We start from the raw sequence: 17801 nt of genomic DNA on the forward strand, positions 1-17801 counted from the left end.
AGACTATAGCATTGCAGGCTGCAGTCAATCATCTTGTCCGTCTCGCAAGTAACAGGAGGAGGAACCCTACGATACTCTTCTCCCTTCTCCGTTACAGTACCTGTGGGACTGTTCTTGCCATGAGAATGTCAGGTTAGTAACACAAACTGTTCATCAAAATTAAATATTGAAAGGTACAGTCTCACTCTTTTGTACTGCATCCTTTCCTGCAGCAGAAAGCTGTGACCCGAATGAATATTCCATCCACACTGGCATGTTTGGGGAGGTGGAGGTGGAGGGGGGGGGGGAGGGGGAGGGGGAGGGGAGGGAAGGGTTTGCTCCTACAGTTAGGAGATGCAAGGATCCTTTGTGTGTGTCAGGTTGGTGCTTGATATGAGGGAGAGTGGGTCGTCGTCCGTGAGGCTCTCATCCGGCGAGAAGAACGGAGAATCTCCGGCGTCGAATAAGACGGGGAGGTCTCCTGCGTCGTTGGAGTTGGTGTCGAGCAGCAGCAGAGGGGGCGCGCTGTACTGGACAACCTGTTTGCCTGGACATAGAGGGGCACAAAACACAAGTTACTACACAGCACACAGAGACAGAAGTGGTCAACAGACAAAGAGGGATGGGGAGGATTGGGATGAATGGCTTCTGAAAACAATCACTGCAAACAACTACGAATAGTGACGTTCTCAGGCACTCAATGGCAAAAAGAGAACCAAGGCAGCCTCCTCTGATAAAAATGATGCAAAGTGCTGGAATAACCCAGCTGATCAGGCAGCATCTGTTGTTCTCCAGAGATGCTGCCTGACCCGCTGAGTTTCTCCAGCATTTTGAGTTTAAAAAAAAATAAACCAGCTTCTACAGTTTCTTATTTCTAGCCTTCTCAGATGTTCATCTCTGAAGAAGAGAAGGGGGGGGAGGGTGGATGCTAGGCATTTATGATGAAGGCAAGGTGGCGGTGGGATGGAATTTCTGCACCAGGAGGTTTCAAAAGGTTTGGAATGCACTAGCCCGGATAATAGGGATTGGACGGACATGTGAGGGAGGGATAGTGGATAGTGCATGGTAGAGTTGACTTCATGTGCTCTATGGACTGCTCCTGATGTCTATCCTGAGATAACTATTTCCATCCTCTTCTGTTATAAAGTACAAGCAGAGCACATATAGAGCCCAAGTGGTACATGAGAGGGCCTAAGCGCTGTCTGGGGAATTTCCGGGACCGCTGGGCACCGCGGGAGTGGAATGCATCCTTAATAAGGATTGTGAAACGGTTATTGGAGAATATTAGATTTACTTGTACTATGGTGGTGGGTTTTGTTTTGAATTATTTAGTATTATAAATACTTGAATAAATATATTTTTGGTTAAAAAAAAAAGAATAGGAAGTTATACTTTCGGCTGACAAAATGCGTTATAAGCTTTATCAGACTTTACGTTACCTGTATCTGCCGTGTTTGACTGTGTCTCTAAACACTTCTGTTCCTGTGAGCCCAAAAGATCCTGCATCTGTCAAGGAAATTAGTAAAATAAAAGAAATGTGGGAAACATGGACTAAATGATTTTGTCAAATCCGTAGATACCTCTCCTTATTGTCCGTGTTCAAGGTAGTTTAAAAGCTCATGAACACAGACGATAGCAACAAGGCCAGGGTAGGTCTACTCTCTTCGATGTGAAGTTACACTGAAGGTAGCAATCCCCAACAAGTCGCTGTGTTTATAGTGACTCCTTGGTGCTGCATTATGTGCTGTCGATTGGTCACTTTCTGCTCTCATTGTCTTGGGCGCAATGTGGGCTTGAGTGCAATCCAGAACCATGTCTTTGAAGCACCAATGTCCAGGCGTGAGATGAAAACAGTTTGCACAGTGCTTGGATGGTGGGGAGTACATTGATTATGTTGCATGGAAACAGGCAGATGCCCCATCTAAGTTCATCCCATTTGCCAGTGCCTGGTCCATTACAAATTGCTGGTACCGCACAAATTATTGGACCTGCAGGCTGTCAAGTCCCTGGATCTTATGGACCTTAGAGTTACAGACAGGGTGTTATAGTTTGGGGATAAAAGCCCGATGTCTGCAGAGTCGACACTGACTAAGCACCCGTTTTATGTTAATTTTACACAAATCCAATCATATTTTATTATCGTACATAGAACAGCACAGGAATGGCCCACAATGACTGTGCCAAATTAATACAATCTATCCACATCCCTCTAATCCCTGCCTGTCCATCTGCCTGTCTAAATGCCTCTTAAACATCATTATGGTACCTTCTTTCATCAACTCCCCACCGTCACCCATCATCCTGTGTAAAATTAATTTGCTCTGCACAAAGGAGTTCACATCTTCTCTCTCTGCCTTAAAAGTTAAGCCCTCTTTCAGTTCATATTTCCATCCTGGGAAAATGGTTCAGACTGCCGGCCCTATCCATGTTTCACGTAATTTTATCAGATTTTCCCCCAGCTTCGCCCAAACAACCCCAAATTCAACCGCTCACCATTCACTAGAAGTAATATATTGGGAAACGCAGAAGGGTTGAAAAACATCCTACTCTGACGGCACTTGAGGATTGAACCCATGTCCATGGAGGTCCATTAAGGCAGCAGCTCATCTGGGACTCCTCAGTAATCAAAGCGGTCATCTCTCTGTGGAGCCACAGGAGATGGGCAAGGTCCTCAATGAGTATTTCTCCTCTGTATTTACAGAGGAGAAAGGCAGGAGGACGGAGGAACTTGGGGCAGTCAATGGAAGTGTCATGAGAGCAGTCAGTGTTACGGTCGAAGAGGTACTGAAGGTCCCTTCATGTAGGAAGGTAGACAAATCTCAAGGGTCTGATCAGATATATCAGAGAACATTGTAGGAAACCAGAGAGGAAATTGCGGGAGCCCTGGTTGAAATTTACGAGCCGCCTTTAAATACAGGAGAGGTGCCGGAAGACTGGAGGGTGGCAAAAGTTGTGCCTCTATTCAGGATGGGCTGCAGGGAAAATGCTGGGAACTATAGGCCGGTGAGTTTAACATCTGTAGTTGGAAAGTTACTAGAGACTATTCTGAGGGATAGGATATACAGGCATTTAGACAGACAAGGAGTGATTATGGATAGTTAGCGTGGTTTTGTACATGGGAGTTCATGCCTCACAAATCTGATTTGGGTTTTTTGAAGATGTGACCAAAAGGGTCGATGAGAGCAGGGTTGTAGATGTTGTATACATGGAGTTCAGCAAAGCATTCGACAAGGTTCTGTGTGGGAGGCAGCTCTGGAGGGTTAGATCGCATGGGATCCAAGGATCCCATGCTCAATGGATAGAAAATTGGCTTTGTAGGAGAAAGCAGAGGGTGATGGTGGAAGGTTGCTTCTCGGACTGGAGGCCTGTGACAAGTGGTGTGCCTCATGGTTCAATGCTGGGCCCATTACTGTTTGTCATGGATGAGAACATATACAGCAATATTAACAAGTTTGCAGATGATACAATAAAAGGTGGTTTTGCAGATAGTGAAGATGGTTGTGAAAAATTGTAGAGTTTCTTGCCCAGAGTAGGTGAATTGAGGACCAGGGGACATCGGTTTAAGGTGTAGGGGAAAAGGTTTAATAGGATTCTGAGGGGTAACCTTTTCAGACAAAGGGTGGTGGGTGCATGGAACAAGCTGCCAGAGGAGGTAGTTGAGGCAGGGACTATCCCACCATTTAAGAAACAGTTAGACAGGTACATGGATAGGACAGGTTTGGAAGGAATTGGATCAAACATGGGCAGGTGGGACTAGTGTAGCTGAGACTGGCCGGTGTGGGCAAGTTGGGCCAGCAAAAGGGTTTGTTTCCACACTGTATCATTCTATGATTCTATCTGGCTGAGCCACCTTTAAACCTAACCTTAGGATTTTGCTGGTTGTCATGTGTTTGCTTTAGTTTTCCAAAATTTCTTAGATTCAGGGAAGGTTCCATTATGTTGGAAAAGAGCTAGTTTTCTCAATTATTCAAAATAGCAAGCAGTTAGCTTTACATCTTGTCACAGGGAAGATATTACAAATTATCATTACAGATGTTAGAGCAGGCCACTTAAAGGATTTCATCTTAATCAACATGGTTTGTTGAGTAACTTGGGAAATTAGGTTTGAAGAAATCTCATTTGCTGTGAATAAAGAGAAAATTGTGGATGTACTAAGATTTCCAGAATACATCAAATGCTATTGCAAAAAAATAAAAGCTTATGAACGGAGTGGAGAGTAGACACCTAACAGAAATTAAATAAATGCAAAACCTGGAGGAACTCAGTCAGTCGAGCAGCATCTATGGTGGCAAAAGTATGGTTGGCATATCAGTTTGAGACCCTGCGTTAATTCCTCCAGCTCCAGACCCCAGCATCTACAGTCTCTCTTGTCTCTCAGGCAATAACCATTAACGGATCTCTTTCTGGATGGCAAGATGTAACGCAGTGTGTGCCTAGCGATGGGTGTGCGGGGCCTCACCTTTTTACAATTTATACAAGTGATTTGGGCGGAGACAGTGAAAACACGGCTGCTAAAGTTGCTGATGGGTGAGGAAATACTCTGCAAAGGATAGGATAGGTTAAGTGAGTAGGAAAAGATCTGGCAAGTGGGTCATAAAATGGGAAAATAAGAAACTGTCTTTTTGGCCAATGAAAATAACAACAAGTTTCTAATTGGTGAGAGATTGTCGAACTCTGAGATGCACAGGGATCTGGATGTCCCAGACTATTATTTGCAAAAGACCAGTATGTTGGTATAACATTTATTTGGGGAAAGCTATGGAAGAATGATTGTTTATTGCTGGGGGATGGGAACTCAAAGATAGGGAGTTAATGTTTCAGTTGTATGGGGGCATTCCTGAGACCACTGCTGGAGTACTGGCCTCCAGTTCGGAGTAGGTTTACTGGACCACTGCAGTTGAACATGTACGTGGTGGTGAGGCCTGTGTCGGCTGGGGTTTGGAAGAGTGCGAGGAGCCTAACTGAAGTACGCAAGATCCTGTGGCATCTGCGGCTGGATGTGGAAAGGACGTGTCCTCTTGTTGGAGAATCAAGAACTACGATCGCAAAAATATGGTAGGAAACCTCTCTCTCGGGGGCTTGTGAGACTCTGGAACACTGTTTAAGGCAAAAATGGAGTTTCTTGGTAAGCAAGGGTTGAAGATATACTGAGGGTAGATGGAATTGAGGTTACGTCAGATTTTATTTCAAGAGCGGAGCAAACCTGAGATATTGAGTGGCCCACTTTTGTTCTTAAGTAGTATTTTCATGTCCTGTTTCCTTGCTTCACTTAAACTGACAGTGGAACCCACATTCATTCAATGTAAATAATTAAACAGACAAGCACACACAGAGGCAAATATTAAAAGCCCTGTCCCACGATACAAATTCATTCCAAGAGCTCTCCCGAGTTTGTCCTGATTCGAACTCGGAGATTTACGGTAATGGCCACTCGTCGGTACTCGGGGCTCTCGTGGACATTTTTCAACATGTTGAAAAATCTTCACGAGTCTTCCCGTGCTTAACTGCCGCTAGCAAGTATCTGCCGTTCCCGTTACAAGCCGGTAAGAGACGTCCCCGAGCTCCGACGTACCCGCTACGTTCATTCTCCCTGCTTACCACGAGTTTGATTTTTTTTAAACTCCGGAGAGCTCTTGGAATGAACTCATACCGTGGGACAGGGCTTTAAGCAGTGAGGGCAACACTTGGTTCTAATGAAGGTTGGAACCCGCCAGCCCACACTACAGTGCAGCCTACTCTCCCGCTTTATTTCAACACAAAGCGTGAACCCAACTGCTGGTTACTTACTGCAGCAAGGTTACCTTCCACATCTGGCAAATTCAGATCGACAGCAGACAGTGACGGGCTGAACAGCTGCAGACAGGAGGAGACCAATACATAACAAGATACAAGATAAGATACAAGATACATTTAATTGTCATTTGGACCCCTTGAGGTCCAAACGAAATGCCGTTTCTGCAGCCATACATTACATAAGGGTTTTATATAGTGCTATCAAGTCAATCAAAACTAACGACTTAATTCCTAATTTGACTTGCTTTTTTAAAAAAAGGCATAGAATGTGGAGATTGCCGGCATTAGCAGCATTTTTTTGTCCATCACTAAACACACTCATGAAGGATGAACGACTTCAGTCCTTCTTGTGGGAGGACTGGTGACGGTGCTTGTGGGGTAGGGAAAGCTGTGGTTCATTAACCACAGAATGCAGTGGCCTTGAGTCGTAAGCTTGCAATTGACACAATATTTATTGGAATAGTTGAGAATCTGTAGTTAATGAACGAGAAAATATACCTTTACAATCAGTGGTCCCAATAGCAACAATGAGAGAAATCATTAATTAACTATGTAATGAGTTACAGTGGCACCTTCAGTCTAACATTTGTTAAAGAATCAGTTTGTTAAGCTAAATAATCAACAGGGGATCAGATCAGTGAAATTCTGTTTATCTTTGAGTTGCATTTGAACTGTGACTTCGCCTTGCGACATGGAACTGTGCAAACTATCATGAAGAGCAAAACAAGGATTCCCAAGGTTCTGATCATCTTGCATCCTGAACTGAGAACTGTGACATATTGAAAAGATTCTTATCATTGGATATTAGGTGTTTAAAAGCACAGTTAAGTAGAAGCACGAGAATACTACTGTTGCCCCCTTGTTCAAGAAGTCCAGTAGGGACATGCCCGGACACTATAGGCTGGCGAGACTTACATCAGTAGTAGGTAAGGTGCTGAGAAGGTACTGAGGGGCAGGATTCATGCCTATTTGGAGGAAGAGTAGAGACTGATTAGGAGGAGTCGCCGTGGTTTTGTGCAGGGTGATGAGGTCTCACAATTCTGACTACATTTTCCAAGGAAATTGATGTAGACAAGGGGATAGATGTTGTCAATAAGGTCTTTAGTCAGGCTTGTAACTAGGTCCTGCACAGTAGACTGGCTCAGAAGGTGACAGCACAAGGCATTTGAAGCAGAAGGTTTTGTCTACCTTCGATTTTCCAGCATCTGCAGTTCCTTCTTAGGCATTCGAAGCATGTTTCGTGAACTGGATTCAAATTGGCTGGGAGATAGAGGCAGAAGGTGTTCCTGAGTGGAAATCCATGTCAATCATGTGTCACATAGGAGTAATTGAGATGGGAATGTCGGGGGCATGAGCAGTAAGCTTGCAAATGACATAAAAATTATTGGATGAGGCAGCATCTATGGAGCGAAGGAAATAGGCAACGTTTCAGGTCGAGACCCTTCTTCAGACTGATGTGAGGGTGGGGGGGGGGAGGGGGGAAGAAGAGCCTCACATAGATGCTGCCTCACCCGCTGAGTTTCTCCAGCACTTTTGTCCACTTTCAATTTTCCAGCATCTGCAGTTCCTTCTTAAACATAAATGATTGGAATCGTAGAGAGAAAAGAAGATTGTCTAAGGATACAGCGGGGCATAGATCAGCTGGAAAGCTTGGTGGAGTAGTGGCAGATGGCATTTAACCATAAGGTGATGCACTTTGGGCAGTCAATGTCTGGGAGGATATTTAGTGTCAATGGCAAGAATCTTGGGAGCACGATGTACAGGGAAACATTTGGCTGCAAGTTCATAGTTTCCTGAAAGCTCCAACACAGATGGATGGGGTAGTGAAGAAGGCATTGGCACGCTTGCCTTCACAGTTTGAGGCAATGAGTGCAAGAGTTAGGATATCATGTTGCAGTTGTACAAAACGTTAGTTAGACTGCATTTTGAGTAATATATATATTTCTCGACACCAGATTACAGGAAGGTTGTGGTACCAATGGTGAGAGTGCAGAAGAAATTAATGGGATGGTGCCTGTAGGTGTAAAAAGAGATTGGAGGTTATATTTATTTCTCACTGGTACATAAGAGGCTGAAAATATTTTTATTCTATACCATGTATTCGGGCATCACTCTCCTTGCCTTGAGAGGAATAAGAACTTGGAATTATTGAATTAGGAGGGGGAGATATAGGAAGGTGGAGTCTTTCCCCCCAGGGCAGGAAACAGTCAGATATGAAGTGCTGAAGCAACATTAAAAATGGATGTCCCTCTTTAGGTTAAGGTGAGAGTGGAGAAATTTAAAAGAGATCTGAGGGGTTTGTTTTTGACACGGAGAGTGTTGAATATCAGGAACGTGCTGCCAGAGGAGGTGGCGGAGGCAGACACAATTACAATGTTTAAAAAGTACTTGGATAGGAAAGTCTCTGTGCTGTACGCATCAATCCCACTATAATACTGCATTTTAATAGATGCCTGAAAGTTTGTCACTTGTTTCAAACACTTGATTTTGTGAAATGGATGGTCGAAGCCACTGTAACAGAGGTAAACGGATGGGGTCGGAGAACAACAGATTCAGTAAAACCTCATTCAAAAAACCTCGGGGAGAGCAGCTAGTCAATGGAAGCAGTCTGGCTGCATTACAGGAAGTGGTTTGAATTATGGACTCCATATTGCAGCAGCTAAACAGTTTACTGAGCCGTGCTACCCAGAATAGGAAGACTTGGCAATTATTGGGGATATTATACGGTCTTAGGATGCTGCTAAAGCATTTCCCAAAAGGTGCATGTATCCTGTAGAAAAGCTGGCACCAATTTCTGCCTGCATCGATCTGGATTGTGGGCTGTCGTCTCTGGATTGACAACTTATGCCCCTGTCCCACTTAGGAAACCTGAACGGAAACCTCTGGAGACTTTGCACCTCACACAAGGTTTCCGTGCGGTTCCCGGAGGTTTTTGTCAGTCTCCCTAATGGTCGAAAGTGGTTGCAGGTAGTGGAAGGTAAGACCTTCAACCTCTGGCAACCACCTTCAACTAGCATCGCAACCGGCTTCGACTAAAAAATGACCGATTTTTAAAACGGCAACCTATTTTTTAGTCGCGGCCGATTTTGAATTTTTTGAAATAATCGCTGGAACATAGAAGAAGCGGAAACCACTTTCGACCATTAGGGAGACTGACAAAAACCTCAGGGAACCGCACGGCAACCTTGGGTGGGGCGCAAAGTCTCCAGAGGTTTCCTAAGTGGGACAGGGGCATTAGTGTGGCAACTGAGTCCCAGCTGGAGATGGAGGTGGTGGTGCTGGATGGCAGTGGTTTGTGGAAGGAAATGCTTCCAGCGGTGGTCTATGTAAGGGGCCCAGACAGGGAATGCTACCCAATTCCCCCCCCCCCCCCCCCCCCCCCCCCCCACCACACACAAAGCTCTACCTGGAGACCACAAAAACACAAACTTACATCTAAAAGTGTGCTGGATTCCATGCTGAAAGATTGCCCCGACAGCAGGTTCTGTAGGTTATCCAGGCTGGAATCAATTCGATCCAAGTGATTGTAGAGATCATTTCTACACATGTAAAGAAACAAAACACAACTCTTTCATTTAAAAGTCAACAATGTCAATATTCACTATGTTTATTGCATCACTCTCCTCAGAAGGATTCCAAGAAGCAAAAAATAAACCAAGATGTGGGTTGAAATATAAAGCAGCAGCCCCATCCACCTAATTACACCATTGTGCAGCGGGACAATGGCTCTGGGATCGGTAATGGCCACACTGAAACTATCCCAGGCTCCAAATATCCTTCCACCCTCGGACTCTTTCTTCCTTATCCAGGCAGAAGTCTGTTTCACTTTGGACAATGAACCACCTTTGGCAGAGAACTCTTGGCAGCAGACAACTCCACATTCTGACGAAGGGTCCCCACCCAAAACATCACTTATCCATGTTCTCCACAGATGCTGCCTGACCCGTTGAGTTACTCCAGCACTTTGTTTCCTTTTACATTCGAAGATTTGGGGGTCGTAGCTTCAAGATAAAAGACACCAGGGAGCCATGAGCAAATGTGGATGGGAGACACAACCAGCCAGTCTCAGTGAATGGCAGAGCAGACTTGGTGCATTGCACGGCTTACTCTTGCCCCTGCGATTTCTGCTGAGCCTGCTTCTCGTGGAGCAGGGCTGTACAGCACCAAAAGAGACCAGTTCAACCAAAGCAGATTTTGTACATAAATGCTGCCAGAACACATTTTATAATTTTCGAGACAGCATCCTGCTGAAAGTTTTAATTCTCTTGAAATTCATCCTTCTACACTAAAAGAGACTATAATGCTCCTGCCTTTGTGAAGGGAGATTTGCAGGTGTATGTCTCGTGATCAAGTAACAACAATATCGCAGAAAAATACACAAAGGGCTGAAGTAACAGTGCTTGGTCGGGCAGCATCTCTGGAAAGCATGGATCGTTGACACCAAGGATTCTGGCTGGGGCCCATCTTCAGACTGAAGAGGATTCTGAAGAAGGGCCCCGATCCAAAACGTCACCTATCCATGTTCTCCATTGATGCTGCCTGACCCGCTGAGTTACTCCAGCACTTTGTGCCTTTTATTGTAAACTGGCATCTGCAGTTCCTTGTATCAACAAATCATAGAATGCTTGTTGTTAAATACAAGAGTCCACGTCAAATACGAATGAATCCATGCGCTGGTAACGTGGGACTGTTTCGGCCTAAAGGGCCTGTCCCACTGCGGCAACCTCATTTGCGAGTTGAGAGGAGTTTGCTTTCGACTCAAATGGTCAACACGTGGTCCTAGGAGGTCACTGGAACTCTCCTTCATGCTCGAGAGAAGTTCCCACATACTCGCGGCCTCAGTTTGGTCGAGGAAAAATTGGTCGGCATGGTTCTTTTGAACTCGTAGTGCAGTGGAGTGGGGTCGCTATGTAGTTATAGGCAGTCGAGGGTAGCCGTAGGTAATCTCCTTTGCTGTCCGGGCATTTTAATTGGCTCATTGGAGATTTCAGAACCAACCGGTAGGTAAAATGCCCGCTAAACTTTATTACAAGTTGCCCGGCTTCTTAAAAGTGTCTCCACTCCTTCTCCCACCCCTCCGCGCTCTCTAAAGGACCTACCGTACACTGCCGTCTTTTACCTTCCTGTTCATCGCGGGTGTGAATTTCAGACAGCGCTCCCCCGCTTACCCTGGCTCCCACCTTTGTAGTGTGTGTGTGTGTGTGTGTGCGCGCGTGTGTGTGTTTTTTGATGGTCGATCCAGCTCGCGGTTTCATCACTGACGGTCGATCCAGCTCGGGGTTTTTCAGGTGAGTGCCCTCGAGCTTGAAGGTCGAAGACAGTCGCTGAAAAGTCGCGTTAGTGGTACAGGCCCTTAAATGTCACTGAAGTCACCGGACACTTTGGCACCAACAAGTCATAAATAGTTTCCCTTCTCAGCTCAGTGTTTGGAGCTGGCCCATGTCATTGCCAGCATTTAAACTGAAATCACCATCTATCTCAGGACCACCACTGGGAAAAGAATGCTCACAAACAGACACAGAGCAGCACACACACACACACACACGCACACGCACGCACTCACTCAGGCAGAACAGAAAGAAATGCGTGCATAGCAGGCAGCAAACAGAAACACAAGCTCATTTAAAAAAAAGGTTTAGGTCATGTTAGTGAGGTAGAAAGCTGTGCAGTTAATAGAGAACTGTGGAGACGGAGGATCTTGGCCTCAATGCCCTTCCTTTGCCGAGTTACTGCCACCTCAAGTTTGGCATTGACGGAGGCTGAGAGAGATAGAATCATTGAGCTGTACAACACATAAACAGATACTTCGGCCCACTTTGTCCATGCTGACCTTATTGGGCTAGTCCCGTTTGCCTGCATTTGGCCCAATCCCCATAAACCATTCCTATTGATATACCCGCCCAAATGTCTTTCAAAAGTCGTAATGGTATCCGCTTCTATAGCTTCTTTTGGCAGCTCATTCCAGATACGGACTGCCTGTGAGTGAGCAAGTTGCCCCTGAGATCCTTCCTAAATCCCTCCCCTTTCACTTGAAGCCTCTGCCCTAGTTTTAGAATCCTCTACACTGGGACAAAGATTGTGAGCCTTCGCCTTATCAATGCCCCTTATTAAGGCCAAACCTCAGAGGAAGCAAATATAATTTCTCAGCTACAGGTGAGGGCTGAATTGCACCGATTTCACTTCATTCAAGTAATGAAAAATAAACTTACAGTGAATAGTAACAAAGCACTTTATATGAGGGGGGGGAAGGTTGGTCAGGGTCTACGTCGCCCCTGGAAACAGTCAAAGGAAGGAAGCGCTGAACTAACATTAAAAACGGATGTCACCCTGGACATCGTACAGAATCGTCTGTGCAGGAGTGTAAAGCTCACCAAACCTAAAGCAAGAGCAACCATGACAGAAAATATTCCTAGTCACACTAGAGTGCACAACACGAGGAGAGTGATCAGAACGTATTAAGCACACGCAACTAATACAAGATATTGTAAACTATCAAAACATCAAAGAAAATCCACAACACAGGAAATCTGCTTTTTTCTCTTGATAATACATCACCGTGTCTATTAGAAGTTGCAGAATATTTTGTATCACCTTCAAAGGAATCACTGAAGCCTAATTGTAGATTTGCGGAATTTCTAAAAGTCTATTGATACTCAGTGGTATGATTCAAATTTTATTGCCATGGGAATGAAGCACTGGTGGAACGTTGGCACAATGTATTGATGGAGTTTAGTGGCTTTAGTGTTGTTTCTCTTGTCATCCCTGCCAGCAAAAAGCTCAAATAGATGCAGTGAACACATTGTCGCCCTTCCTTTCCAGTACCCATTGCCCCCAAGCCAGAGATTTTCTACTGAGACACGTTGTGCTTATCTGTGAGACAGCAGGATAATAGAAATGCTAACCCTATCAGTGCTCTGGGATGAGTAGAGGAAGAAAGACTGGAGATAACACAATTGACTTCTGGCATCTGCTGGGCTTGAATCAAACTGAAAGATAGAAACACAAGATCATGCTAGGCACTATACTACAGAAGTAACAGCCACCATTTCCCAAATCACATCAACATCCTCCACACCATGTTCAAACATAATATTTCACAGCAAAGTACAACAGATGTGAGGTGAGTATACAGTATATGTTATTGTTAGAGTGAGTGTGTCTGCAGCTTGAAGAAGGGTCCCGTCTCAAAATGCCCTTTGTCCATTCCCTCCCAATGGATAGGAAAGGTTTAGAGGGATATAGGCCAAACCCGGGTAAATGGGACTAATTTAGATGGGGCATCTTAGTCAGCATGGAGTTTAAGAAGGAACTGCAGATGCTGGAAAATCGAAGGTACACAAAAATGCTGGAGAAACTCAGCGGGTGCAGCAGCATCTATGGAGCGAAGGAAATAGGCAACGTTTCGGGCCGAAACCCTGCCTATTTCTTTCGCTCCATAGATGCTGCTGCACCCGCTGAGTTTCTCCAGCATTTTTGTGTACCTTAGTCAGAATGGACATGGGCAGGTTGGGCCAAAGGGCCTGTTTCTGTGCTGTATGACTTTAGGACTCCTTAAAGGCTGCCTAACCCGTGAATTTGTCCACCACTTTGTGTTTTGCACAAGATTGCTGCATCTGCAGTTTCTTGTGTCTCCATGAGTTTGTGCTTTTTTTTTTAACCACAGTCTACCGAGGTGCATACCTCTGGACCTTGAAGCCTATTTAAAAAAAAACAACTAATTGCCACCATGTAAACATCACCAGAATGTCTGCCTTTAACACCATCCTTGGTTGCTTTTTAAGTTGATAAGAAACCTTCCTGATTTGTTGCAGTCTTGAAAATACTGCAAGACCACACACAGCAGGGCGTTTGGACCTCAGGGGCAGCAGATTCAACATTTAGCAGTCACTCATTTGTACTAAATGGGTCTGAGCAATTAAAAGAGGTACCAACTTTCAGGACAATGGATAATGATTGCCAATATTCATCAGTGAATGAGTACAGGTGGGCTCTGAAGAGGAAAACACTGGATTGGAATGGAGCACGGGCTAAATGGTCTTAATGACTGCGGGAAGCTTTTGATGCTAGAGGCCAAGTAGAGGTTTTAAAACCGTGATTTATGTTGGATATTGAAATCTGACAATGTGGGTAAATGGAGCTATGTTCCGAGTTGGCAGATCTGGTGTGAGGGACTGAATGGCCCACTTTTGTTCTTTGATCCCATTTCTCTGCCTCTTCTTGTCATGGCCAAGATTGGAAATAACGGTCTTGAACCATTATACACAAAGAATAAAGAGCACAACCACAATATCTGTAGAAAAATCTGCTTGTGTAATCCACTATTCAATGGTATGAACATTGAAATTCCCCATTTCAGGTAAGCTGCACTCCCCGTGTACTTCAGATTCCACCTCCCCTCCCCACTGCCACCCAGTTTCACACACGACAGCCTTCCTTTGATTGTGATACGAATTCCATTGAGCTTAATATTACGAGGGTTCCTAAATGTCCTGTACCGTTGCCTTTGGAATTCAGCATTTGTGTCTGTTTGGATTTTGTATGGATCTCACATTGAGTCTCTGAGCAGTGGAGTGCCACCTGATGGTACTATCAACAATATCTTTCACTATTTGGCTGGATGGGTTTGGAGGGAGGGGGCTGGTAAGTGATCCTGATTCAAGATTCAAGAGACATTTATTGTCACATGCACCAATTGGTACAGTGAAATTTGGGTTACCATACGAATAAAAAGAAGAACACGATAGAATTTAACATAAACATCCTCACACAATAGAATCAACATTTCCCACTGTGAGGGAAGGCACCAAAGTTCAGTCATCTTCCTCTTTGGTCACCTGTGGACGGGGCCTCCCGAGCCCTCTGCAGTCGCCGCTACGGGAGGTCCGATGTTCAGGCCCTCTCGCCGGGATGATGGAACTCTGACGTCGGAATGGAAGAACATTCTCAGGGGCTTGGACTTCCGAATCGGCCACTTCTTACCGGAGACCGCAGCTCCCGAAGTCCACAGGCCGAGCTGGGCGGAGATTCACGCTGACGGCCCTCGGCAAAGGGATCCCGACTCCGCGATGTTGAAGTCAGCGCTGCCCGCGGCTGGGAGCTCCACATACCACAGCTCCACGATGTTGAAGCAGCAGGCCCAACACTCCGGGGCTTCAAACGGCGATCCCAGGTAAGGCATCGCCCCGCTCCGCGATGAATCCAGTGCTGCGCCGCCGCTGAAGCTCTGGTCCGGTCTCCGGCAGGAAAGCCCGCACCAATCCAGGCGGTAGGCTCCGAGGCAGGGGGCGAGGACGCGACTCGGAGAATAGTCACAGCCTCGCCAGGAAGTGACTGGGAAACGGTTTCCCCCCTTACCCTGCCCACCTCCCCCACATAAAAATACTAAAGAAACCTCCAAACCATACTTTTTCAACAGACAATTTTTTTTTTTTTAAAGATGGGAAAAACAGACAAACTGTAGGCAGAGGCTGCCATCATGCAGCGTCCTTAGTGGTTTCATCCTGGCTTTTTAGAGGGCAGGATGCAACAGGCCAACTTTCCATGTTGGTGGGTACATGTAAGTACTGCAGCTGTTCCAGATAGCTTGGCTGGAGTCATGACATGTTCTGCAGCACCAGTCTACAGTATCACAGCCAAGTTGTTTACTTTCAGTATTTTAGTTTAGAGATACAGCATAGAAACAGGTTGTTTAGCCCACTGAGCCCGAGCCGACCAGTGATCACCCCGTACACTAGCACTACTCTACACACTAGGGACAATTCCCATTTTACCACAGCCAATTAACCTACAAACCCGCACGTCTTTGAACGCGGGATGAAACCGGCGCACCAGGAGAAAATGCACGCAGTCACAGGGAGCACCCATAGTCAGTATTGAACCCGGGTCTCCGGCACTACGAGGCAGTAACTCTACCGCTGCACCACTCTATTATTGCCACGTCCGTTCCCTCTACTACTGAATTGGTGACTTCTGTAATGGTGGAGACCTGAGCAGACAGCAGAGATGGGTCGAGTATGCACATCTGCTTTCAGTCTTACCTCTTATGTTCACATTCTAGGGTTTGTTACCTACATAGAAAATTACAGGACAGGAACAGGCACTTTGGCTCACCAGGTCTGTGCCGACCGATTATGCCAATTTAAATTGCACACCTGCCTGCATTCACTTGGCCCGTGTATCCTCCTGATCTTTGACTGTTCATTTGTCTGTCTAAATGCCATTTTAAATGTATTGTATCTGCTTCCACCACTTCTACTGGCAGCCTATTCCAAGTACCAACACTCTCTGGGGAAAAGATTTGCTCCACACATCTCTTTTAAACATCCCCCCCTCATCTTAAAGTCGCTGTTGGCGTGAAAGTCCATGAGAAAGAAGGTGAGTGACAGGGAAAGAGTTTAAAAAGAGTGCCAAGATCCGGTCCTAGTCAGCAGCGGAGCGGCAGATGAAGGGGGGCGGGGATTGGCTGAGGAATTTAATTCACAAATTGGTAAAATGGTGAATTAGGCAATTAATCAGCCAATATAAGCAAGGTTTGCTCTAGGGGAGTGGCCTGCCTTGTCGAGGGAAGTGCCTTGGGAGTAAAGTGCGAGTCGTTGGCGAGGAGGCCACACTTGGTCGAAAAATGTGATTTTTGTCCACTGAAGAAATGGCAGGCATGTTGGTGCAGTGCGTTTGCTGCAGGATGTGGGAAGTCAGGGATACAGCTGGAGCTTCTGGAGACTACACCTGCAGAAATTGTGTCCAGGTGCAGCTCCTGAATTAACATATTGGGGAACTGGAGAAGCAGCTGGATGACCTCAGGGCCATCTGGGAAAACGAGTTTCCTGAACAAGACCTACAGTGAGGTTGTCACGCCAAGGATACAGGAAGAGCGAAGGTGGGTGACTGGGCGAAAGAGGAGTAACCGTGGAGTGCAGGAGACTCCCGTGGCTGTGCCAAATGAAAACAAGTACACCCTTTTGGGAGATGTCGGGGCAGATGACACTTTCAGTCCAAGCGGCGGACTCCAATCCTAGCGATGAGACTCGACTGGCGAGACCGACGTCGGGCACAGCTATAGGGGTGGGTGACTCCATTGTCCAAGGTTCTGTGGCGGCAGGCGCGACTCGAGGATGGTCTGTTGCCTCCCTGGTGCCCGGGTTCAAGATGTCACAAACTGACTTCAGAACATCCTCGAGAGAGAGAAGGTGAACAGCCGGAAGTAGTTGTGCACGTGGGCACAACACGACGTTGGGAAGAAGAGGAAGGAGGTTCTGCAACGCGAGTTTGGAGAGTTAGGAAGAAGACTGAAATGTAGGACTTCTAGGGTGGTTATCTCTGGATTGCTTCTAGTACCTCGTGCTAGTGAGGACAGGAACAGGGAGATAGGGGATCTGTGGCTGGGGGACTGGTGCAGGGAGCAAGGATTTAGATTTATAGACCACTGGGATCTCTTCTGGGTTGGGGTGACCTGTACAAAAGCGATGGGTTACCACCTTAACTGGAGGGGGACCAACGTTCTGGCAGGCAGATTTGCTAGTGCTACACGTGTGGGTTTAAACTAAATAGCGGGGGGGGAGTGGTTGACAAATTGGAGTATAAGGATGGAGTGAAAGGGGAAGTAAGTACAGGAAAAGTTACAAAAGACTCTCAAATTAATAGGAAGGAAAGTTCGAGAAGGGATAAGAGAGTAAGGTCAGGGCCAATTGTGAACGGTGTGATGGGGGAGGCGAATGCCAAAGTTAAAGTGTTGTATATGAATGAGCGAAGTATAAGAAATAAATTGGATGAGCTTGAGGCTCAGTTAGAAATTAGCAATTATGATGTTGTGGGAATTATGTTGCGGGATGTTGTTCCCGATGTTAGGGAAGTCCAGGACAAGGGGTCACAGCTTAAGGATAAGGGGGAAATCCTTTAAAACCGAGATGAGAAGAACTTTTTTCACACAGAGAGTGGTGAATCTCTGGAACTCTCTGCCACAGAGGGTAGTTGAGGCCAGTTCATTGGCTATATTTAAGAGGGAGTTAGATGTGGCCCTTGTGGCTAAGGGG

At 45.9% G+C, this 17801-nt stretch overlaps 1 protein-coding gene across 2 annotated transcripts in view; it reads right to left on the minus strand.

The window, feature by feature from the left end:
• Positions 1-290: 290 nt before the first annotated feature.
• hsf1 (heat shock transcription factor 1) overlaps positions 291-17801 on the minus strand; it is an 89292-nt gene continuing 71781 nt past the window's right edge. The window contains exons 10-14 of one of the 2 annotated variants that reach the window (XM_055665402.1): positions 12675-12758; positions 9206-9311; positions 5767-5832; positions 1419-1485; positions 291-526 (exon numbers count right to left, since the gene is read on the minus strand). In XM_055665402.1, the coding sequence (XP_055521377.1) occupies positions 327-526; positions 1419-1485; positions 5767-5832; positions 9206-9311; positions 12675-12758 (523 nt within the window). In that variant the 3' untranslated portion in view covers positions 291-326. The remainder of the gene's footprint in view (positions 527-1418; positions 1486-5766; positions 5833-9205; positions 9312-12674; positions 12759-17801) is intronic. The other variant, XM_055665408.1, reaches the window with a different exon arrangement.

The sequence above is a fragment of the Leucoraja erinacea genome, chromosome 2 (genome assembly GCF_028641065.1).
Source record: "Leucoraja erinacea ecotype New England chromosome 2, Leri_hhj_1, whole genome shotgun sequence".
NCBI lineage: Eukaryota > Metazoa > Chordata > Chondrichthyes > Rajiformes > Rajidae > Leucoraja > Leucoraja erinaceus.